General features: G+C 39.0%; 1 protein-coding gene across 1 annotated transcript; it reads right to left on the bottom strand.

Moving 5' to 3' along the window:
- Window positions 1–21,024: 21,024 nt before the first annotated feature.
- On the bottom strand, window positions 21,025–23,482 carry LOC114307109 (uncharacterized). Its single transcript, XM_028252492.2, has 2 exons — window positions 22,776–23,482; window positions 21,025–21,379 (listed from the first exon to the last, which is right to left on the bottom strand). The coding sequence occupies exons 1-2, from the start codon at window positions 23,480–23,482 to the stop codon at window positions 21,025–21,027; spliced, it is 1,062 nt and encodes a 353-aa protein (XP_028108293.2).
- Window positions 23,483–24,656: the final 1,174 nt, after the last annotated feature.

Genomic DNA, 24,656 nt, shown 5'->3' on the forward strand with positions numbered 1-24,656 from the left:
GCAAAGCAGTCCATGTTTGTCACTTCTTTATTAAAATAAGTTTTCCAAAATGACTTGCCGGATTTGGACTCTTTGGTGATTTATCGGTCTTGCATTGCACTTTATGAGATTAGATTCAGAACCGTGACATTGAGTCCGAACTGTAGTAGCTTTTGAACAAAACGGATTTCGCGCCTTTGCACGCAGAGCCGGGACGTTCGGGCACGTCTACACATACTTACCCAAAAAAATGATATTTATATAAAAAATTATGAAATATGCCCAAGAGTAACATTTTCAAGGTTATGAGTTAAATAGTCCATATTTCACATTTTTCATTTTCACAAAAAAAATAAACACAACTTAATCATCAACATATCATCTTCGATAAAGTTTCATGAATATAATACTTTTAAAGTTTTTAATCACAAAACAACTCTATAATCCCAACTTAACAATCTAAATAATACTCCTCAACATCAATTTATTTTTCTCAAAAATAAATTCCAAATGAAAGGTAAAAAAAAATATTTCAACTTTATATTTCTCAAAATAAATCATCTAATCATAATATGATGTAAATACAATCATACAACCTTTAAATTTTATTTTCAGATTTTGTTTTCAAAATTAATAACACAAAATGATTTTTCCAAAATCAATCTCAAAATGCCAACATTCTTAACATTTTATCATAAATTTTCTTCCAAAAATTACCAAATAAAAATCTAAAAATCATATATATATATATATATATGTATGCAATACCTCTTAAAATGACATATTCTCTTAATATAATCTTAACATAAATTTAATGTAAAAATATGAAGAAAGTCCCTACCTCAAATATTAAAGAAGAGCAGATCTGGAAGGCAAATATTGCCTGATCATGAATTCGGGACTACCATTGTGAAGATCACGATGAACTCGCCAGCTTTTATTTACAACACTTTTGCAAAATCTTACTCTAAAGACTCTCATTTCAAGCTTGAAGCTTGAGCAAAAATGGTGAACATGGAGAGAGAGAGAGAGAGAGAGAGAGAGAGAGAGAGAGAGACGTTGAGCTCTGCCAAGCCCCAAGAAAAGAAAAGGAAAAGAAAGAAGGGAGGAGTGGGGAGCAACTCCATGTGGGTTCACTTCCCCAAAATGGGTTTTTCAAAAAATATAATATAATTTTTGAAATAATACCTCAAAATTTTATAATATAAATTATAAAATAATATAATTTTTCTCACCACAAAATATAATATTTTTTTACACCACAAAATATAATATTTTGCTCATTACGAAATATACATATTTTCATTCTTTATAAAATATATAATTTTTTACCATATGGTGCACACCATAAAATCAACCATAAAATATTTATTATAACCCCTATATAATAAATAATAACAACTCCTAAGGTGGTTACTACCAATCACAAAATTAAAAAGGACCAAACAGTTAAACATGAGTCACTAAACAAACTCAAATTAAATTAAATCTAAGTCATGGGTCTCATCCATAAGCCAAACATGGTCCAATTATATAGCAAAATAAACCCAACAAATTTATCCAAATCATGATATAAACATTCAAAATTAAATAAAAAAATTCTGCTATAAATTAAACTGAATACCAATTAGTCTATGAATTTTCATAAAATAAATACTCATCAATAAATTCTGAAATTTTTACCCAACGTGATAGACTCGTATGCGAACAACATATAAAAATTTCATAATTTTCTGAGATCGGAAACTATTTTAAAAAAATACAAAACCAAACTGTTTTCGTACAGAATTTACACAGCAGTGAAATCTGAAAATTTTTTCAATTAAATTATGCACTGACTATTTAAAAAAAAAAAATTCTTGGTCATCGCAACCTACCCTCCTTAAAGAAATTTCGTCCTCAAAATTTAAACAAGTAATGTAATGCATCCTACTGTCACCGACAAACTCCGTCAGGTACTTACCAATGCATCAACAAAATTTTTTTGACTACTACATGAGTCTCAACGAGTCACACCGGTAACGAACCAAACCATTACTTTTCCACAACAATTGATTATAAAAACCCTTACTAGTATAAACCATTAAGTGATTCTTCTATCCACATCGATAACCGAAAGCAACCAAAATAGGATCTAATCCCTTAAGCATAACACAAATTTTGGCAAAATGACTCATCAAAATACCAAGACACCATACCTTATTGGTGATAACCCAACTTCAACGAACTATCTCCATCGCCTAATGCACAATGCACCCCAATGCCAAAAAAACTATTATTACTCCGAGACCTTAAAAAAAACAAAACAATACCTCTTCAAAAGTACTAACCACCAACTCAAAAAGTGACCGCCAACCGTCACAAGACGAACAACACTTAACCAACACTAGGGTGATGCCACAACCCATAACCTAAACAAAATAAAATCAATTCGGACAACGAGCTAGGATTTCCTTCAACAAGACTACAAATCAACATTAACGATTCCACTCCGATGTGGGGTTTACAAAATGGTCTCAACAACATACCTTAAGTCAAAGCAAGACTCAACACAACTAGGTAACCACCCAAGCTATACATGGCCCTCAAGCTAAAAGCTAATTCAACTCAACTTCTAAGACATTTACTCCAAGTTACAACTCAAACTCTGCTGACTCACAAGGTCCACCCTAAATGCAACCATGATTCGACTAACACAAACTCGCGGGATATTTACAACAAAAGTGCCATTTCCCCTGACTAACTAACAAGAGATCTTACTTCTCTTCTAGGACTTATCACGCATTAAACACAAGGAAACACCCTCCAAGGTTTAACAAACAAACTCATAATTCATCCCAACTCACCCATTTGCAAAGAAAAGAGAACCTAGTTCTCAAGACTACCCAAATTTCGTACAGCCAAAACAATCTAAAATCTAGATTACACTGCCAAAATTTCATACTCATAGAATCATTCCAAGATTCCATTTGGGAACCACTAGACTAACCAACCAGACACAAGATGTCCCCAAAGAAAATACAACCCTGGTTCAAAACACAACTCATTTCCTTTAAGATAATTCTTTTACCAACAAGTGTTGGACACTCCCCTCCCCTAACACCTAGGGACAAAACAATTAAATAAGTAGAGGTAACAACAATTGTGAATATTGTCCGTTTCAAATCTCATCTTTAAACCTAATTTAGTTTGCACTTTATAGATTTTACAACCAAATCTCAAAACAAGCAATCTCTTTTGGGAAATACACCACTTACCACCATTCACAATCTTTACCATGTCGAGGCCACGCTCTTTTCCAAATACATACAAGGGTATAGAATCCAAAGTTCAAGATTGTAATGACTCAGATTCTAATTCATATCAGATTGGTATTGATGGGTTGGCAAGTGAACTTTAAATCTTATAATTGAGGATTCTTGGGTGATGTTTGGAACCTTGATTGAAGCCTTAACAAAGTGTTTAGACAAGATTAGATCAAAAGCCCCAAATTTGAGTTTTTGTTGTTGACCATCCTTCACTCTTTTGCCCTTTTATTTTTCCATACTTTGAATTTGGATGTGAGGCTAGAACCATTGGAAAGCTTGTTTTCGGGGCTTCAATTTGGATACAAGAATGACCTAAAACGGAGTCCGAACGAGAGAGTTATACTTGTTTGAATTCTTAGCGCCTCTCATGGTTTTCTATAGGGTCGATACCAGTTTGGGAAGGGTCGACCCTCTTATGCTGCAGAATTTTTGTGTTGGTTGCTAGAAAATAGGGTCGACCCCCTCTTGTCTAAGGGTCGACCCCCCATTACTTGTGCAAAATTGTCTTTTCTACCTAAAGGGTCGACCCCTACTTGTTGTTGTTGTTGTTGTTGTTTTTTTTTTTTTTTTTTTTTTTTTTTCAAATTTTGGGGTTCAAACGAGCCCTACCTTTGGGGGGTTTTGGGCCTATTATTTTATTGACCTTAGGGCTACTTATCTACTACTATAAATAGGCTCCAAGCATGGTTTCATTTCACTTTTCTCCTCCTTCCTCTCTCTCAAACCGTGAGCCTCTCTTATCTCTCTCTAAACCCAATTTTTTCCCACTTAGATTACTAGATCTACTCATCTAGAAGCATCTCCTCACCTAGGTCCCTTAAGGAAGGTTGTAGAGTGCGCCAAGGGCTTTCAATCCATCTAAGAGGATCTTGTTTTCATTGAAGTTGAAACTTCGGGTTTCTCTCTCTCCTTGCTTAAGGTAGGGATTTTCTTTGCTTCTCTTCAATAATATTTTGTGGATAGATGTGTAATAATTTCTATTGCATAAAACCCTCATTTTGAGGAGATTTTTATAAAAGACATGTGAAGAAAGCTAGGGTTTTTAATTTATGGAAGTTGAATTGATGATTTAAGTGAAATATAAAATGTTTGGTGTGTGAGTGAATTTCTAACCACACTGCCAACTAAGTATTCAACTGGAGAACACTGGCAGAATAGATGGCGCCTGAGTGACCTGCAACAGCAAGAAGAGATTCCGGCGGTGGTTCGTCCACCCGGGGGCACTCCGACGATCAAGTCAGTTATCTCTCAAAGATAGATCAAGTGCTTAACTCACTATTCCAAATATAAATTGCGTACCTTAGACCCATGGGGGTGCCTTTCTTTTATAGCCAACACAATCCTAGTCCAGATAGAAGCCTAGCTTCAATGGACTTCTGCTTAGTGCTTAGCTTGGACTCTCCAATAGATAAAGATAAACTTCCTAAGAGCTTTATCCTTATCCAGGCTAAAGTCCTTCCTCATTCTAGGACTCTTGTCCCTTATCCGTTTATCCCGAACTCCGATATCTTCGGAGATAACCTCAGCCTAGCCGAGATCACCTCGGCGTCACGACCAGGACACGTGGCACCCCAGCTGACACATCGGCGTCACTTTGGCCACGTGTTGGTATTTAGAAAATATATCCCCACAACTGCCCCTAGGTTCTATTACCTCGGCATCCTGAGGTGATAGAACCTATATCAATACTTCTTTCTATAACGTCGGCTAAGCTTGCTTCTTAATTCATTGCCGAAGTAAGAACTCGTTGGCTCAGTATGACCAAGACCCACAGTCTACTTCCATCAATGCCTCAGAATCATTAACCAGGATTTGTCCAAGTTTCTCAGCCGAGATCATCCTCCAAGCCGAGGTACTGCTCCATGAAATCAAGAATTCCAAGAGCTTTATCGCACGTATACGCTATCACGCATGACTATTCAACCGTTCTTGCCATGCATCTATCTCTCTTTGGGCTATACCCGCCACTAAGTCGAATTGCTCTCGTGTGCGCCGTCTGATACGTACGTCGTTTTAGGCACATTAATTGCCTTTTGCCGCCGTTTTTGTGTTTAGACAAAACTTCATTTCCTCTTTCCGTCTTTTCACTTTACACCACCATTTCTGAAGCTTTTCCTCTCTCTAAATTTTTCTCTTAAGTCTGCCATTGTCGCTCCCGTGAAGCTTTCTGCAATTACTTCCGTTCACTCCCCTCCAGCGAGGATTTTTGCTGCACTTTTCCGGTCGCTGCCACCATCTGATTTCGGCGACTCTAATTTTCCCTTGTAAGTCACTGTTCATTCGTTTCAATTCTTATTCTTTCTCAAACTGTTATATCTGTATATTGTTATTGCAATGTTGTCCATTTTTGTCTTTTTGAATCCAACCATGTATTCTGAGCATATTTTCCTTATGATTTTGCTTTTTGCCCAAACCGTTCTTTAATATACACATAATACCCACATACTTGTTCATTCTACCACTGTTCTTGGCCTTGCACCCTGGCACACACTCTGTCATAGTGTCCTTGATAATTCACCCCTATTTTTGATTCTGAATCATTGTTCTTGTTTCTGTTTGCCGTGTTTTTTCCAGATTCTTGCCTCCAATCTTCGTTTTCATAGATCTAGGTTTGAGATTTGTTTATAGAACCCACAAATTCTAAGAAGAACTGAAACGATTCCCAAATTTTTTTACCCCAGCTCGCTTTTAGGTTTTTGCCGAGGTCACTATAACCTCCATAAAACACCTTCTTTTTGAAATCCAACTCCTCCGAGTTAAGCCGACGTTATGGGTATGTGGAAGCATAGGGTAAACACCCCGACCAAGTTAGAACACTTTAGGCGGGAGTTTGACATCCCGGCCGACGTTCATCTGAGGTTGGCTAGGGAGGATGACTTCATCATGCCCACAATTGATTCTATGCCCTTCCCCGTTGTAGCTTTCATTGAGTGCGGTCTTAGGCTCCCACTCGACATCCTCTTCCATAAGATAATCCATTACTATAAATTGAACCCAATGCAGCTTGCCATCAACTCCTACCGAGTCATAAATGGTATAATAGCCTTAGCCAAACAAGAAAATGTTAGGGTTACCTTAGCCGACATCCAATACTACTACACCATGTGTGGCCTCAAAAACGAGAAAGGCTATATTTACTACCTCAAACCGAGGCACACAGAGTATAAAATTGTTGTCGACCTCCCAGACTCCAACAAGGGAGTCGGAGATGATTACTTCATTATCTCGGGGAACTGGGAGTTCACTCCAGATGAGGACCTCCACCTCTACCCTCTTCCTCGAACAATTTTTGTAGAGGGTAATGGTAAGAGCCCAGTGTTTATACTTACTTGTTTTTAAAGTCATCAATACTTCGTTTTGTTTCTAATGTTTGTTTTTCTTGCAGCTCTTCCCCAACCAGAAAAAGGCTTCCAGAAGTCCTTTTTCCCCAGCAAGGGTTTGAAGAAGCTATTGGATTTGCCAGTCCATAAGCGCAGAGCCCCTTTGGTACTCAACTTTATCCCGACCTACAAGTCGGTACTTCCCGACATCCCAAAGAGGAAGAAAAACCATTATCCTCATTCTGCCACAACTCCTCCAACAGCGTCCTCATCTCGGCCAGATCAAAGGTCAACCTCAAATTTAGTAGAGCAGTCATCCATCTCAGCTCCACAACGGATCCCGCCATCTCAACGCCGCCGACGACGACGAACTGTTTTTGCTACTGAGATGGGCCGCCAGAAAGCAGTCGCTAAAGACCTCTTGGTTAACATTCCATCCACCATAGACCCCCAACTAGCGTAGTCCCAGCATCTACCAAAATCAAAGCCAAAAAGAATAAAGAAGGCTCAGCCAAAGGCAACGATGACTCAGATTGATACTGAGGACACCTTGCCAATTTCAAAATTGATTGAGAGTGATAAGTCTCATTCTGCTGCCGAGAAGAGGCCCGCCGAGGCCCAACCATCTCAATCCACTCGGTCAAAAAGGCCGAGGTCTGAATCTGCAATATCTTCGGGCTCCATAAAGTCTGACTCCCCCTGGGCCCTTCAAATCACACTGGAGGACAGGCCGGTCAGAGTTGGTGATAGTGCCGATGACGTTAACGTCAGTGTTGCCCTTAGCACAGCTTTGCACCTTCTTGGAGATCTCAACCGAAATGCCGAGATAAGCGAGTATGAAAACTTTGCTCTGATGCTCCAGCGTTCTGTTCAAGTAAGTCTTTCACACTTGGTATCTTTCTTTCTCTATCCCTTCATACTCAGAGAATTTCACTAACTTTTGTTTTGTTCATTTTCTTTTTGGCGATCCAGCATGCCCATTCTTTCTCGATGCAGGCTTTGGAGAATCGGAAAGAGTTAGCCAACAAGACGAGGGAGGTCTCTGGTTTGCAGAAGACTCTTAAAAAGAATGAGGCCAAGATGAAAACTTTATCCGATCAGGCTGCATCGGCCGTTAAAGCTAAAGACGAGGCCGAGAAAAAGGCGGATGCCGCTGAGGCCATCAACAAGGTTCGTGAGACCTAGAAGAAAGAGGCCGAAGAGAAAACGGTCGAGGCCTAGAAAGAGCTGCAGGATGCCTTGGCCACAAAAGATGCTGAGCTCAAGGCCGCCGATGAGAAGGCATACAATGACGGGGTGGCCGATGTCACGGCGGACTACGAGAAACAGGTGAAGCATGCATGCAACAAGGGTTTCACCCTTGGTTGGATGGCTGTACTAAAAAAGCTTGAAGTTCCCGAGGACTCCCCCCTCAGGAACACCGACGTCCTCGCCCTGCCATTCCCCCCAACTCCAAGCCAATCCGATGACGATTCTAAGTCTGAGGAGGAAGCTTTGGTGAGAAAGTCAAAGGCAGCTGCTGAGGCCAAGTCCCTTACTCAAAATTAGCAAGTCCTGGACTTGACTCAGGATGAGGAGGGTGAGGAGGTTTCCAAGGATGCTACTCCTGAGAAGGCGACATCGAACGTGCCTATTGCCGACAAGAGCCTCGACCAAACCCTTCAAGAAATAGATGCCGAGCTTGTGGCTAAGAAGGCCACCGAGATGTCGTCCCAGTAGTCTTTCGAACTCCAGACCCAACCGCCTAAAGTTGTTGAAGAGTCTTAGTTTGATGTCTTTCTCATTTTTTCTGTTTCTTTGTACTTTTTCCTTTCTTTGAAACAATGTAAGCTCTCGATATGGCCGATGTGCCTTCTTTTGAATGTAAATACAGCTTCTTCTCTTGAATGCTTTGCATGTTTGTCTTCCTTTTACTGCTCTTGTATGGTTCTCATACTTAGAATATTTCTGCATATCTTTAATGTACACCTTAACTGTGTAATCTTCTCGGGGTGAAATACCTCGATTATATCCACCAACGGTTTACATCGGCAAGTACATAAGTGTTTATTTTAATACAACCTTGGCCTTTAACTTGTAAAATTTTTCCACAAATTTCAACAAGTGTTCAGTTCAATTTCAACTTGTAAATTTTTCACAAATTTCGACAAGTGTCAAACATGATCTCGGTCTAACTTCAACTTGTAAATTTTTCTCAAATTTCAACAAGTGTCAAACATGATCTCGGTCTAACTTCAACTTGTAAATTTTTCTCAAATTTCAACAAGTGAAACATGGTCTCGGTCTAACTTTAACTTGTAAATTTTTCTCAAATTTCAACAAGTGTTAAACATGATCTCGGTCTAACTTCAACTTGTAAATTTTTCTCAAATTTCAACAAGTGTTAAATATGATCTCGGTTTAACTTCAACTTGTAAATTTTTCTCAAATTTCAACAAGTGTTAAATATGATCTCGGTTTAACTTCAACTTGTAAATTTTTCTCCAATTTCAATAAGTGTTAAACATGATCTCGGTCTAACTTCAACTTGTAAATTTTTCACAAATTTCAACAAGTGTTAAACTGATTTTAGCTTGTATATTCTACCTTGCCAGGAACCATTTTCCAACTTTCTGCCCCCTAATGTGAACTTAAGTTCCACTTGGATTCTTATTATGCATGTATTCTAGAAACATCCTCAACTATCTTATCAGTCACAAGTGTGAAAAATCAAGCTAAAACTTTATTTATTACTTCGGCTAATAACAAAGAACAAGAAAATTTAATGACAAAAAAATTTAAGATTGCAAGTATTCGAGGGCCTTGGGAACTCTTTGCCCTCATTATCTACAAGTCGATATGCCCCATTTCCTAATACCGAGATGATTCTATAGGGTCCCTCCCAATTTGGGCCAAGCTTGCCTCTTTGGGATTGTTCTTGTTGCCGACGACTTTTCTCAAGACGAGGTCATCGATTTGAAACTCTTTTAGGTTGACCTTCTTATTATAAGCCTTGGCAAGCTGCTGCTGGTATGCCGCTAGCTGAATTGCAGCTCTCTCCCTTCTTTCTTCTAGCAGATCCAGATCTCGAGTTAATAATACATCATTAGTCCCGTTCTCTACTCCCTAGGTTCTGATCCCTAGGATGCCGACTTTCAGAGGAATGACTGCTTCTGTGCCATAAGCCATGGCAAATGGGGATTCCCCAATTGATCTTCTCGGCGTAGTCCGATATGCCCAGAGTATACTTGGCAGTTCATCCTCCCACTTTCCTTTTGCTGCTTGCAGCCTCTTCTTAATCCCATCCAAGATGACTTTGTTGGATGCTTCTGCTTGTCCATTGCTTTGAGGAAAACTTGGGGTGAAAAAGTAATTCTTGATTTTGAACTTTGCACAGAAGCTCTTGATTAGCTTACTGTCAAATTGTGTTCCATTGTCTGCAACTAGTGCTCTTGGGATCCCAAACCTGGTGATGATATCTTGGCAAGGGGTTCAGTTTCTATCCACTTGGTGAAGTAATCTACTGCTACCAGCAGGTACTTCCTTTGTCCAGTTGCTTGGGGCAGTTTTCCAACAAGATCCATGCCCCATTGGGCGAATGGCCAAGGACTGGATACTGGGTTCAGGCCTGCTACTGGTTGGTATATCAGTGGTGCAAACCTTCGCACTTTTCACACTTCTTGACATAGGCTTCTGCATCTTTCTGCATGTAGGGCCACCAATACCCTTGGGTAATGGCCGTATGGGCAAGTGATCTGCCCCCTGCGTGGTTTCCACATATTCCTTCATGTATTTCGTATAAAAATCTTCAACTTGTAAATGATGTACACACCTCAAAAGGGGTCCAGTGAAGGATCTTCTGTAGAAATGTCCCTCTGCTGTCAGACTGAATCTTGCCGATTTCAATTTGATCTTGTGTGCCTCTTTGTGATCATCTGGAAGTTTTCCTTCTTTCAAGAATGCTATTATTGCGTCTATCTAGCTTGGTCCTATGTCCACACACATTGCTTCACGCTCTGTGGTCAGTGGTTCGATGCTCGGGCTCGACAAGTAATCGACCATTATTGTCCTTGCCTTTCCGGGTTGTATTGCACTAGCCAGGTTGGCCAGGGCATCGGCGTGACTGTTATCATCTCAGTTAACCTGCTATAGTCGGCAATTCTAAAACAAGGCCACCAACCTGCCTACTTCCTTTACGTATGCCGACATACGTTCATCTCGGGTTGTGAACTCGCATGTTGTCTGGTTGACTATAAACTGAGAGTCACAGAAGACTATCACCTCATCTGCTTCTACTGCTGCTGCCAGTTTCAGTCCTGCAATCAGCGCTTCATACTCTGCTTCATTGTTTGAGGCCTTGTACCCCAAACGAATGGATTGTTCTAGTATCTGTCCATCTGGAGATACCAGTACTACTCTTGCCCCCGCTCCTTGTCGGTTTAAACTCCCATCAACAAACAGTCGAAAGGAGTCGCCGATGTAAATGCTGCAGGGCCTGAGTTTTTCTTCTTTCCTTTGTTCTGTTGCCTTTGGCTGGGCTCCTCTTTGCTCGCTTAGACTTTGTTCACCTCGGCTCAATGGAGCCCAATGTATGATGGCTCCTGGAGTGAATTCGGCCACAAAGTCGGCCAGGACTTAGCCTTTGATTGCTGTTCTGGGTCTGTATTCCAGGTCATACTGGCCCAAGGCCACTGTCCATCTGGCTATTCTGCCTATCCTGCCTGTCAGATCTCCCTGCTGCAACAGGGACTTCAAGGGATATTCAGTTAGCACCACAATTTTGTGGGCTTGAAAGTAATGGTTCAACTTCTTTGAAGCCATTACTAAGGCCAACGTTAACTTCTCTAAAGGTAAATACCTAGTTTCTGCATCAGCCAGGGTTTTGCTTACATAATAAACAACCATTTGCTCCCCATTTTCTTCTCGGATTACCACTGCACTTACCACATGTTCTGAAACTGCTAAGTACAGGAACAGCTCCTCTCCAGGTTCTGGGTTTGAGAGAACTGGAGCCGTGGTCAAATACTTCTTTAAGTCGACCAGGGCGACTTCGCACTCTTCTGTCCATAAGAAGTCTGTAGCCTTCATCACTAAGCTGAAGAAGGGTTTGCATTTGTCAAAACTTTTGCTTATGAACCTGTTCAGGGCTGCAACCCTTCCGGTCAACATCTGTACTTGCTTCGCTGATGTTGGGCTTTTCAGTTCTAGGATGGCTTTGATCTGATCTAGGCTGGCCTCAATGCCTCTTTTGGTTACCAAGTATCCCAAGAATTTACTAGATCCAACTCCGAATGCACACTTCGATGCATTGAGTCGAAGTCGATATGTTCTAAGGATGTCAAAAACTGCCCTCAAGCCTTCTAGGTGATTCTCAGGTTCCTTGGTCTTCATGACCATGTCGTCAATGTATACCTCCACTATTCTGCCAATCAGGTGTCTGAACATCTTAGTTACCAATCTCTAGTAAGTTGCTTTTGCATTTTTCAATCCAAAAGGCATCACTCTGTAGCAGTACAACCCTTTTGGGGTGATAAACGCAGTCTTCTCCTCATCTGGGGGGTACATGGCTATTTGATGGTATCCTCTGTAGGCATTTAGGAAGCTCATCCTTCCATGCCCTGAAGTGGCATCCACCAGTTGGTCAATCTTAGGTAAAGGAAAACTGTCTTTGGAACAGGCCTTGTTTAGACTGGTAAAGTCCACGCAGACCCTCCATTTACCATTTTTTTTTCACCACCACTGTATTCGATAGCCATGTCAGGTAATTTACCTCTCAAATGGTTCTAGCCTCCAGAAGTTTGTCTACTTCCTCTTCCACTGCCTCAACATGCAGCAGCATCGGTCTTCTTGCCCGTTGGATTACAGGTTTGGCCGACCTGTCTACGTTCAGTTTATGGCAAGTGACCTCGGGGTCAATGCCTGGCATTTCATAAGGCGTCCAGGCAAACACTTCAATGTTTGCTCTCAAGAACGCCTTCAGTTCTTTTTCCTCTTCTTCGACTAAGCCGGAGCTGAGAAGGAAGTAGCGTTCTTCATCTCCCTGCTGGACGAGGATTTTCTTTAGGGCTTCTTCACTCTTCTCGGCTGGCTCTTTGCCGATGTCGTCTAGGACTTCCACGTCCTCGTCTTCGATCTCCGCCCCTTCTGGTTCTCGTATGCTGCAGGTGGATTTTGTTGCTGCCATGGAGCAGTTCTTTGCCTGCAGTTGATCCCCTCTGACCTCCTCTATCCTATGCTCTGTTGGGAACCACGATAGTTGATGCAATGTGGAGGGAATAGCCCTCATTGCATGTAACCATGGCCTTCCCAGGATAACATTGTGAGGGGAGGGTATGTCGATTATGGTGAACTCTGTCCTTATCTTCTTGGTGCCAGTCTACACCTCCAAGTTTGCTGCTCCCAATGGCCATGTCGGCATTCTATTGAACCCGACCATTGGGCCATTGGATTGCTCCATATCGTCTGGGTAAAGGCCAAGCTCCTTGTAACATCTGACATACATGATGTCACAAGAGCTGCCTTGGTCAATTAGGATATGTTTCACTTGGCACTCCCCAACTTGGAGGGATACTACCAAGGCATCGTTGTGCGGATGTTGGACCATCTCCAGGTCAGCTTCAGTAAAGGACACCATTGGTCCCTGGCACTCCTCAGCCCGAGGTCTTTTCTACCGGACCTGGTACACATGCTACAAGTGCTTTACCTTCTGGGTCTTCCCCCAAATTTCGTTCTCGTTGACCTTCGAGTGAATTACATTAATTACCCAAGGTTCGCCTGCCTGCGGTTGTTGTGCTTAGAGGGGTGGAGCTGCTGGTGCCTGAGGCAATCCTGCATGTTCTTCCCTTGTCCTGGCCTCATCTACAAGGTCCCTCAAATGGCCTTACCTTACCAGGTCTTCTAGGTGTGACGTCAGGGCTCTGCAACCTTGAGTCAGATGCCCATCTTCATTATGGTAAGAACAATGCTTACCAAGGCTTCTTTCCATAAACTCTCTCGGTACCCTAGCTGGTGCTCTGAAATAGGGTTGGGTTCGGATTTTATCTAGGACTTTGTGAATTGGGATTCGGAATACAATTATGACTGCCTGTGCGGTTCTCAATCCTATCTCTTGCTTGTTGGATCCGTTGTTACCTCGGTCTCGCTTCGGCGAGCCGTTTCCTTTCTCTTGCTTTCTCGCCTTAATCCCTGGCGTGTCTTCCTCTGCTCTAGCATATTTCTCATTCTGGCCATGAGCTCCTCCATACTTTTTGGCAATGTCTTTGCTAATGACTTTCGTAATGCACAATCATCTTTAGGCCGTTCTTGAAAGACACGACCGCCACCTCTTGGTTGCACTCGGGTATTCGGTTGAACACCTCATAATATCTTTTTGGGTAGGCCCTAAGGCCTTCATCCTCACTGATTCTCAGAGCCATCAGGGAGTTAACCCTTAGTGGTTGTAGTTTGTTTGTCACAAACCTGGCCACGAACATCTTGGCCAGGCCTTCCCAGATCTTCACACTTCCTTTTGGCAATTTGTGAAACCAATCTGATACAATTTCCCCGAAGGATGAAGGGAACACCTTGCAAAGCAACAGCTCATTCCCAGTGTACAATGCCATTGAGTTTAGGTATAAACTGACGTGAAAGTTAAGGTCCGACTTACCGTCGTATATCTGGAACCTCAGCATACTGAATCTTTTCGAGGCCTCAAATCTGTCAAGTTCCACCGAGAATGGTGTTCTCGGCTTAACAGGAGAAGTTACCTTGGCATTTTGTTGCTTCCTCTTGAGGTAATCTCTCAAGTCCTCTTTGGTCCACCCAGGAGCTCGGCTATCTCCTAACTTCAGCCTTTTAGGTGCACTGCTCTCAGCTTCGTTGTGAGCCCTTTTCAACCTTTCTCCAATGGTCGCATCGAAGCACAACTCTTGCCTTTGAACATGCCGATGTTCTCTGGGGTCTGCCTCCTTGGTGTGATGTGTCCTTCGAGATTCTTCCCTTCTCGACTCTCCTCGCTCGACCTCCCTTGAAGGCCGGTGAGAGTGTTTTTCGCTCCTGGCGTGCTAGGGGGCTACAGGGATTATTTTTTGCCCTCCCTTCTGGGCATTGCCTGCTGGAATCGGCGTGTCCTGCAACGGGAACGGTGGCTGCATGACGTTGTTTTGCATCATGAAATTGACAACCGACTGAAGGTCTGCCAATTTGTTTGCCATCCCCTTCATCTCTTCGTCCCTCCGTAGGCATCTGTCTTTCCATACTTGGAGGTTATCCTCGTTATAGTACCCGCTTTGGTCCGTTTTCTTAAGTACGTCGTCTTCCTGGCCGACGTCCTTTCCTTCGTGGTTCTGGTCTTTGTTGTAATTGTCCTCTTGACGTCAAGGTCAACAGGTCTCCCACTCCTAGTAAGAGTGTTATCTCCAATATTCTTCTTATGTCCGTCGTTGGCCATCTTTTCTCCTTTCTTTCCCACAAACGACGCCAAATTGTGTGAGTGAATTTCTGACCACACTACCAACTAAGTATTCAACTAGAGAGCACTGGCAGAATAGATGGCGCCTGAGTGACCTGCAACAAAAAGAAGAGATTCCGGCGGTGGTTCGTCCACCCGGGGGCACTCCGACGATCAAGTCAGTTATCTCTCAAAGATAGATCAAGTGCTTAACTCACTATTCCGAATATAAATTGCGTACCTTAGACCCATGGGGGTGCCTTTCTTTAATAGCCAACACAATCCTTGTCCAGATAGAAGCCTAGCTTCAATGGACTTCTGCTCAGTGCTTAGCTTGGACTCTCCAATAGATAAAGATAAACTCCCTAAGAGCTTTATCCTTATCCAGGTTGAAGTCCTTCCTCATTCTAGGACTCTTGTCCCTTATCCGCTTATCCCGGACTCCGATATCTTCAGAGATAACCTCGGTCTAGCCGAGATCACCTCGGCGTCACGACCAGGACACGTGGCACCCCGGCTGACACGTCGGCGTCACTTTGGCCACGTGTTGGTATTTAGAAAATATATCCCCACATTTGGATTATGAGAATGTGGTTTTGTGTCAAATAGTAAAAAGTCCTAATTTATGTTTAATCTTAGTTATGAAATCTATATTGGGAATGAAGAAAGTTTCAATTGACATTTGATTTATGAAATTATGTTTATGTTTTGTAGAGATGAGAATAGATAATGATGAATAATGATTGGAAAATAACTATTGTATAGAAAGGTTATTTTGAAGAAATTAAGATGAGTATTTAAATCAATTAATTGGGGATAATTTATGATGATTATTGTGTTATGAAATTGAGTCTGAAGATTTGATGACTTTGTAGAAAAGTTAAAAGACCATTGAAATATAAAAATTGAGAATGCTTCTAAAAATGCGCCAAATGCTCTTAGTGGATGAATTTTGTGATAAAAATAATGAATGTTATTGTTGGTTTTGTTAGGATTGTAACAACGAATGACTTGATGAATACTAGAGAATGATGGAAAATAATGAGTACGTGTTCTGGAGCTAATAAGTAATGGAAATGATGAATGAATATGTTGGCATTGCCCACAATTCATAACAAGCAATGACTTAAGAAATTGATGGATTGTAATGTTGCCTTGTGGTCCGTTTCCTGTCGTATTTAAGTCGGCAAAGCGTGGCGCTTAATAAAGGTTTCGTCTTCCTTCCGGCGTAGTGCCTGGTAAAGCGTGTGGCTTAATGAAATGTGTAAAGGTTCCGCGTTCCTTCCGGCTTGTGACCGGTAAAGCGTGAGGTTTCGCGTTCCTTCCGGCTTGTGACCGGTAAAGCGTGAGGTTCCGCATTCCTTCTGGCTTGTGACCGGTAAAGCATGTGGTATGATGTTAAGGCTTGGTAATGGAGCCGGTGTCCAATTTGGATTGTATGGAATGATTATAACGAGATTTGTACTTGTGTTTGAGATAATGGAAAGTGAATAATCTTGATTGGGTAAAGTCGAATATATGGAATTGCATGGATTCTTTTTATGTGGATTATAATGGATTGTGATGTGTTGTGATATGTAGGAAAATGACTCGTGGATATGTTTATACTTTTAGGTAAAGTTAACAAGGGATTCTTGAGAAGACTTCTTTTTTTGAAAAATATATTTGACTGATACAGAAACAAATGAAAGGGGTTTTTCTTTGAAAAGTTTTCATGAATTTCTTTATGAGAATGGTATTACCTATATGTATTGCAATTTGCGTATGAAAAGAACACAACGAATTTATGTTTATATCACTCTTTAGCATTTCATGATCACATGTATCTAGGGATCTTATTGTTTAGAATCACGGAAGATTCCTACTAGACTTCGTGTTCATCCCAATTATTTTAACCATTTTTCAGGAACGAAGTTTGGAACGCCAGATTAAGGATTGAAGAGTTTATTCTCTCTCTTATTTGTCATAGCGTAAATGAGAGATGTTTGTTGTAATGAGGGATTCTTGTGTAATTCAATGGGAACCTTAACTTGTATTATTGTTGTATTTATTCAAGAAAGAATAATATTATTGTTACTCCATGTAATGAGTAGTTGTAATTATAATTGTAGTTAATAAAATGGACTTGTACGGAAGGTTTTGGTTATATTTTCGAGTAATAAAACTTGGGGCGTGACAAAGACTAACTCCACACATACCCAAGCAAATAGAACAATTTTACAATCATGCAAGGCCATACATATACCATTTATAACATTTAGCATCAACACCTCCCACTAAGGTACATCCTCATGTTCCAACACAAAACTCAACATATGCACATCAAGTAGCATAAAATCACATAACCACATAACAAATAACGAGTTGCCACTATGAAGATGGTTAGTCGTTCTAAAAATCCTTTTAGACCTCTAATTAGAAATCATGTTGATCAGGCGCATTTCCAATGAGATTTCTAAGAAAATTTCTACACCCGACACAATATCCTCGAGACACAACCCCATGCCTACATAAACATATAACATCTTAGCACATAAGCATGTTATCACATAGAATGCAAACGTCGCTCACAATTCCGAGGTAAACCCAACTGTGGTCAAAACCACTTCCCACGAGCCAAGGTATTCAAACCCGATTCGCTCTGATACCATGTTGTCACGCCCCATATTTTATCACTCGGATAACATTACCAATATTCATTAATTAAGTCTATTTACAAATAACATTTCATCATTAGGTGAAATGATGAATAATTAAATATACATATTTCCTCTCGTTATGCAACAATGACATTTACATGCGAATAAAAGAAATGGCCTGAGGCTTACAATAAAAGAGAGAACACTACTCTTTATAAAAAAAAAATAGCACTCAGCCAAACAACAAATGAAGTAATACAATCCATCACTGCATTACACTTATGAAATGGAAAAACCCATTGTTTGATCTTCAAATCCGGAAAGCATTCCCTGTACACATGTACAAGCAGGGGGTAAGCAACCACTAGCTCACCAAGCAATCTCATATTAAAACATTAGAATATATGCGAGTACCAAAATACTCGTACATATACGTGAAATCATATCATGTCAAAACCATATGATTTTATTACATAATCTCTTAAATCCAATTTATTTAATTAACCACAACAAGTTAACTTAAATAAATAAACATGTTCCAATAGCAACAGGACATCATTTTCAATTCATTCAATTATCTCATTATCAATTGAATCAAATAATTAAACAATTCATCAAATCCTTTTTATACAGTCTTATAAGATGAATGCATATGCCATATCATGCTGAAAATATTTTTCTTATATTTTGAAAATCTTACGTACAATGCCAATTTGAAAACACATAAATCCAATAATTTCAATAAAATTCCAATATGGTAAATATGACTCAGGTAATCCCTAGGCTGGTGTTTGCAAGTAGACTATACAAGTACTACCAATTTGTCATTTTTACCAGTATTAACTGGAAGGCTCGACACCTGTAATCTGTCATTTTACCAGTATTAACTAGAAGGCTAAACACCTATCCGCCCGGTTTCTGGTCTTTCTCCATAGACACTCAGGCCAACTTAACCAATGTCAAACTACACCGCCTAGCCGGACTTACCAATGTATTTACCCAAAACAATTCAAAATGATCTCGTTTCACCAAAAACAATTCCTTTCTTAAAACAATAGTTTTCAATTGCAATTCGAAATCCATGATAACAATGAAATGGAAAGGCAATGCAATATGTAACAATGCATTAGAATAGTTCCAATTTCAATTCCACCACACAATACTCCATTGTGATCAAATTCCATACCTCTATCAATGTAATATCATAATACAATTCCAAGAGATAATCCAACAATATCCACATTCATATAATCTCCACAAGTTAATCAACATCCCCAATTTAGTCATTTCAAGACAATTCTATAGCAAACTATATATCAAACTTCCCATTGTTTGGCCTCACACAAAACTTTCAATCAATTTTCGTTTCACCTAAACCAAGATAACCAAAATGATTATCACCAAATCTCATACTTATTGAATATTACCATTTACATCCTACTATATTAAAAGTTATGGTATAATCTCAATAACACACTTTTAATCATAAAGGATACAAAATATTAATCAAACTAATTTAATCCATCAAATTAGTAAGTTCATTATATTCACAATTTTTCAAAATAAATTACATCAAACCTAACTTAACATGTCTCATCATTTAAACATAATCACATTTCATGCCAAGCTATTTAAATAGTTCATTTTTCTCTCAAATCTCTACAAATAACAATTTTCACAACTTTTCTAAAATTAACTAATTAACATGATATTTACATCATACTTATCCAAAAAAATTATATTTATATCAAAAATTACGAAATATGCCCAAAAGTAACATTTTCAAGGTTATGAGTTCAAAAGTCCATATTTCACATTTTTCATTTTCACAAAAAAAAATAAACACAACTTAATCATCAACATATCATAAAGTTTCATGAATATAATACTTTTAAAGTTTTTAATCCCAAAACAACTCTATAATCCCAACTTAACAATCTACATAATATTCCTCAACATCAATTTATTTTTCCCAAAAATAAATTCCAAATCAAAGATAAAAAAAAATATTTCAACTTTATATTTCTCAAAATAAATCATTTAATCATAATATGATGGAAATACAATCATACAACCTTTAAATTTTATTTTCAGATTTTGTTTACAAAATTAGCAACACAAAATGATTTTTCCAAAATCAATCTCAAAGTACCAACATTCTTAACATTTCATCATAAATTTTCTTCCAAAAATTACCAAACAAAAATCTAAAAATTATATATATATATATATATACACATATATACAATACCTCTTAAAATGACATATTCTCTCAAAATAACCCTAATATAACTTTAATGTAAAAATATGAAGAAAGTCCCTACCTCAAATATTAAAGAAGAGCAGATCTGGAAGGCAAATATTGCCTGATCGTGAATTTGAGACTACCATTGCGAAGATCACGACGAACTCTCCAGCTTTCATTTACAACACTTTTGCAAAATCTCACTCTAAAGACTCTCATTTCAAGCTTGAAGCTTGAGCAAAAATGGTGAACATAGAGAGAGAGAGAGAGAGAGAGAGAGAGAGAGAGACATTGAGCTCTGCCAAGCCTCAAGAAAAGAAAAGAAAAAGAAAGGAAAAAAAAGAATGGAGGAGTGGGGAACAACCCTATGTGGGTTCACTTCTCCAAAATGGGTTTTTCAAAAAATACAATATAATTTTTGTAATAATAGCTCAAAATTTTATAATATAAATTATAAAATGATATAATTTTTCTCACCACAAAATATAATATTTTTGTGCACCACAAAATATAATATTTTGCTCACTACGAAATATACATATTTTCATTCTTTATAAAATATATAATTTTCCACCATATGGTACACACCATAAAATCAACTATCAAATATTTATTATAACTCCTATATAATAAATAATAACAACTCCCAAGGTGATTACTACCAATCATATAATTAAAAAGGACCATACAGTCAAACACGAGTCACTAAACAAACTCAAATTAAATTAAATCTAACTCATGGGTCCCACCCATAAGCCAAACATGGTCCAATTATATACCAAAATAAACCCAACAAATTTATCCAAATCATGATCTAAACATTCAAAATTAAATAACAAAATTTTGCTATAAATTAAACTGAACACCAATCAGTCCATGAATTTTCATAAAATAAATACTCATCAATAAATTCTGAAATTTTTACCCAACGTGCTAGACTCGTATGTAAACAACATATAAAAAATTCATAATTTTATGAGATCGGGAACTATTTTAAAAAAATACAAAACCAAACTGTTTTCGCACAGAATTTACACAGCAATCAAATCTGAAAATTTTCTCAATTAAATTATGCACTGACTATTTAAAAAAAAAAATTTATGGGTCATCACAGTCAGAGTGGATTCTATGAAGATAAAAAAACTTTAGTATCGGGGTATAAAAGGTGCCAATCATGGTTGCAAAGGGCAGGATCATGATGTTCTCTGATGATACCACCAAATTGTCTTTGGTTAGTCCAAGTGAGACGGGGTCTAGAGAACTCCAAGTCCATCAGGCCACAGTGATCTATGCAACTTTTGAATCTCTGGGAATGACAAGGATTAATAGCACGCCCACCAAATTTATCCGCATTTGAAAGAATTTCATTGAAATCGCCTGCTATAAGCCAAGGAGAGTTATGGTTATCAGCAAAGAGCTTAAGGTTATCACACAGATCTCTTCTTAGATGATAATGAGGACTTGCATATATAGCAATGAACCTGAACAAAGGCATGGATTTCATACTGAGTCACTGAGAGGATATCGCAACAGACTTCAAGATCATTCCAAAGTAGCCAAATGCCACCAACAAAACCAATAGATTCAGAGATTTTAAATTTAGAGAAGCCAAGGCTTGCACAAATATCTTTACTTCTATCTCCACCAACTCTGGTTTCAGTGATAACAACCAAGTAAGGTTGATGTTCATTCATCAGATTGTGAAAATGTCTTTTGAAATAGGGGTTTGCTGGCCCACGGCAATTCCATAAAAGAACTTTTATTGGGGACTTAAATAGGGGAGGGTTGGGGATTCTCCCAAGTTCAGGTCTACTTGCGAGGATACCCATCCTGGGTCCAAGCTGGTCTTCTTCTTCCTATTCCTGTATGGAGTTAGGCAAACTGAGTGTTCTAGAGCCCAATTGATGGGCGTCGTGTAAGATTTGGTGATAACGCAAAGGCAGAGAAGTTCTAGCTCTACTAGGATTGACTCCATCTTGGGGAACTGGCCTAGTAGAATGAACACCCTTGGTATGGTGAAGAGGCGGTGAAAATTCAGTGGGGGGGTTCGGGGATTGGAAAGAGAGTCTCTACGGCCAGATTGTTTTGGTAACTTTGGAGGTTTGGGAGAAATTGGATGTTTTGGGTCACAATCTGGTTCAATTGGATACCTGGGGAGGGAAATCTAAGAGGTAGGTGAATGGTGTTGACAGATAAGTTACCACCACAGTCTGGTGGGAAAGAAATTGTGTTGGAACAAGTAAGAAGGAGGAGAGGGTCATCCAGGTATTCATCACTTCCAAATCGAACCACCCCAAAATATGGATGGGATCTCTTTGAATCTTTTGGATTAGACGATTGTCCACCCTTTGGTAGTGTCCCCTTACCATCATGTACCAGCCCTATTGGTTTTGGAACTCAATGTTGGGAATGTGAAAGGGAATAAATAGATATGGGGTTGAGTTTTGGTGAGAGAAATGTGGCTAGGATAGATTCCTTCGATCTGGAGCATGGTTACGATGGCGAGGCATGGTTTTGGGTTGTGTTGTTTGGGGTGGGGATGAAGACAGGGCAAGAAGGTTCAAAGATAAGGGAGGATCCATCTCAGAAGTCACTGGGTTTGCAGAACTCAATGAATCGGAGGAGATAGCTTGAGCAGAGGTTTGGGACAGAGAGGTAGCAGAGAAAATGGGTGTAGGCAGAGAGGGTAGGGGAGGAGCAAAAGGTGGGTGTGTTTGGAAGGGATTGGAGAGGGGAGATAAGTGCGTAGGTAGTGGGACAGCTGGGGTCAGCAAAAAAGGAGTTTTGGTCAAAAGTAATAGAGACAGGAAGGGTTTGAAAGGGATTAGAGATAGGTGTGTTTTTTGAGGGGCCCAAGATTAACAAAGGTTTGGATACTTTCTGTTGCCAGCTGTTTGACTTTCATTTCCATGCAGGAAGACTGAATTTTTTGCTTTGTTCTGAGCCACCTTATTATCAACAACCTTCCTAATAGTAGGGTTTTTCTTCACAGGTTTCTTCCTCTCAACAAGCATACAAGGACTGAAGAGTTGTTCATCTTCTTTTCCATGGTGGGTGTTGACGGTGTTAGTGACTGGTGTGGATATAGAGCTTGAAACTTTGCAATCACCTTTTTCATGGCCCAAGCGACCACAGTCAAAACAAACGGATGTATTGCCTTCATAAGACACTTTTTGGATAAAAGAACCTACTTTAATCTTGGATATAAGGGGTTTGGAGAGGCCCACTTGGATACAGAGTCTTGCAAATCTTCTTCTATCACCATTCTCAGTATGAACATCTATTTTAAGAAGTGTACCAAGCCGATTACCCAATCTTTTCAAAATGCTTCTATCATAATGCTCAATAGGTAAGCCATGAAGGTGAGCCCAGAGGACTGTGGTGGACATAGTAGCTTTGTCTGTGTGAAATTCAGGCTCCCATTTTTGAATTGCAAGAAAATTAACACCAATAAACCATGGTCCATCATTAAGAACTTTGTGGAGATCAAAATCTAAATGGAATTTGATGAGATAGTAATGATTGCCTAGGTCAATCCCATGGATAACACCAGTAGGTTGCCAAAGTGAGGTGATTCTACTCATAAGAAGGTTATAACTCACATTTCAACCCATAAGTTTAATGATAAGTGATTGATTCTAAGGGTCGCGAATGCGAGTTAGCTCTTCCCGAGACAAGGTGATGCATGGGAGCTCACAGTCATCAAAGGTTATAGAAGGTTCATCTTCATTTTCAATGAGAGAGGTAGAAGCGACAGTCCCAGGAGAAGAGGGAAGAGTGTTACCGTCTGAAGAGAATAGGGAGGCGAGGGCCTCCTTGAAAGAGCTAAATCAGTGGATGTTACCTGGTGGGTGTCCATTTTTCCTAAGACGTCACTCGAGTAGATCGGTTTCTTCCTCTGCGTGGCTGTTGGCATCATCCTCTGGTTGTGTTGTGGATTTGCCGGCTGCCGTGGAATGGTCTTGTGTTGTTGGTCGTTCTTCCATTCCTCTTGCAGTATCACCAACCTGTGCTTTCATATTTTCTCTCAACCTATTTATTGTTTCTTATAATTATTTTATATATGAAATTATACTTCCTTTCATATATTATTTTATATAATCACAACCTATATGAGGAAAAACCTGCACAACAATGTTATTCTTGAGGAACATCTAAAGTTTGGATTTACTGCTTGAGTTATTTTTTTAATTGTTGAATAATAAGTTTTTTTTTTTTTATGTTTTGACATCATATTACAGATGATTAATCACTTTACACGTTGAGATATATCTATCGTTTGGTTATTTTAATTATTATTATTATTATTATTATTATTATTATTATTATTATTATTATTTGGTTTAGATGTTATTACATGATTCTTTCTTGGTTATTCGTTGTTAAATTTCTTTTATATAGTTGATATTTTAATTTAATTAAGAGTATTTATTTTACAATCTTATAATTTAATATATATATCATATAAAATCATTATAGGATAATCCAACCTCAACATATTTATATTCGATTTTTTTAATAAATTTTATATTATTTATATTTATACATATTTTTTATTTTCCAAATGAATATAAAAAAAAATTCAATAGTTAGAATTACTTTTAATGAGCACTTTTTTATAAATTCCTTTTCACCTACTTATATTTCATTTAGTGTAACGCCCTCAAAATAACAACAATAAACCCATCAAATAAGACATACATTTACATATAAACTAACCACATTCTCTCATTCATTAGAATTCCATTACATAGGTAT

Source organism: Camellia sinensis, chromosome 3 (genome assembly GCF_055761805.1).
Source record: "Camellia sinensis isolate YWXY chromosome 3, ASM5576180v1, whole genome shotgun sequence".
Taxonomy (NCBI): Eukaryota; Viridiplantae; Streptophyta; class Magnoliopsida; order Ericales; family Theaceae; genus Camellia; species Camellia sinensis.

What these genes read in the sequence shown, in the direction of transcription:
- LOC114307109 (XM_028252492.2), bottom strand. Translation starts at nt 23,482, where the DNA reads ATGAGTAGAATCACCTCACTTTGGCAACCTACTGGTGTTATCCATGGG. An exon ending in CAAACAGCTGGCAACAGAAA is followed by an intron (nt 21,380 to 22,775) that starts GTATCCAAACCT and finishes GCCTTTGTTCAG; the next exon opens with GTTCATTGCTATATATGCAA.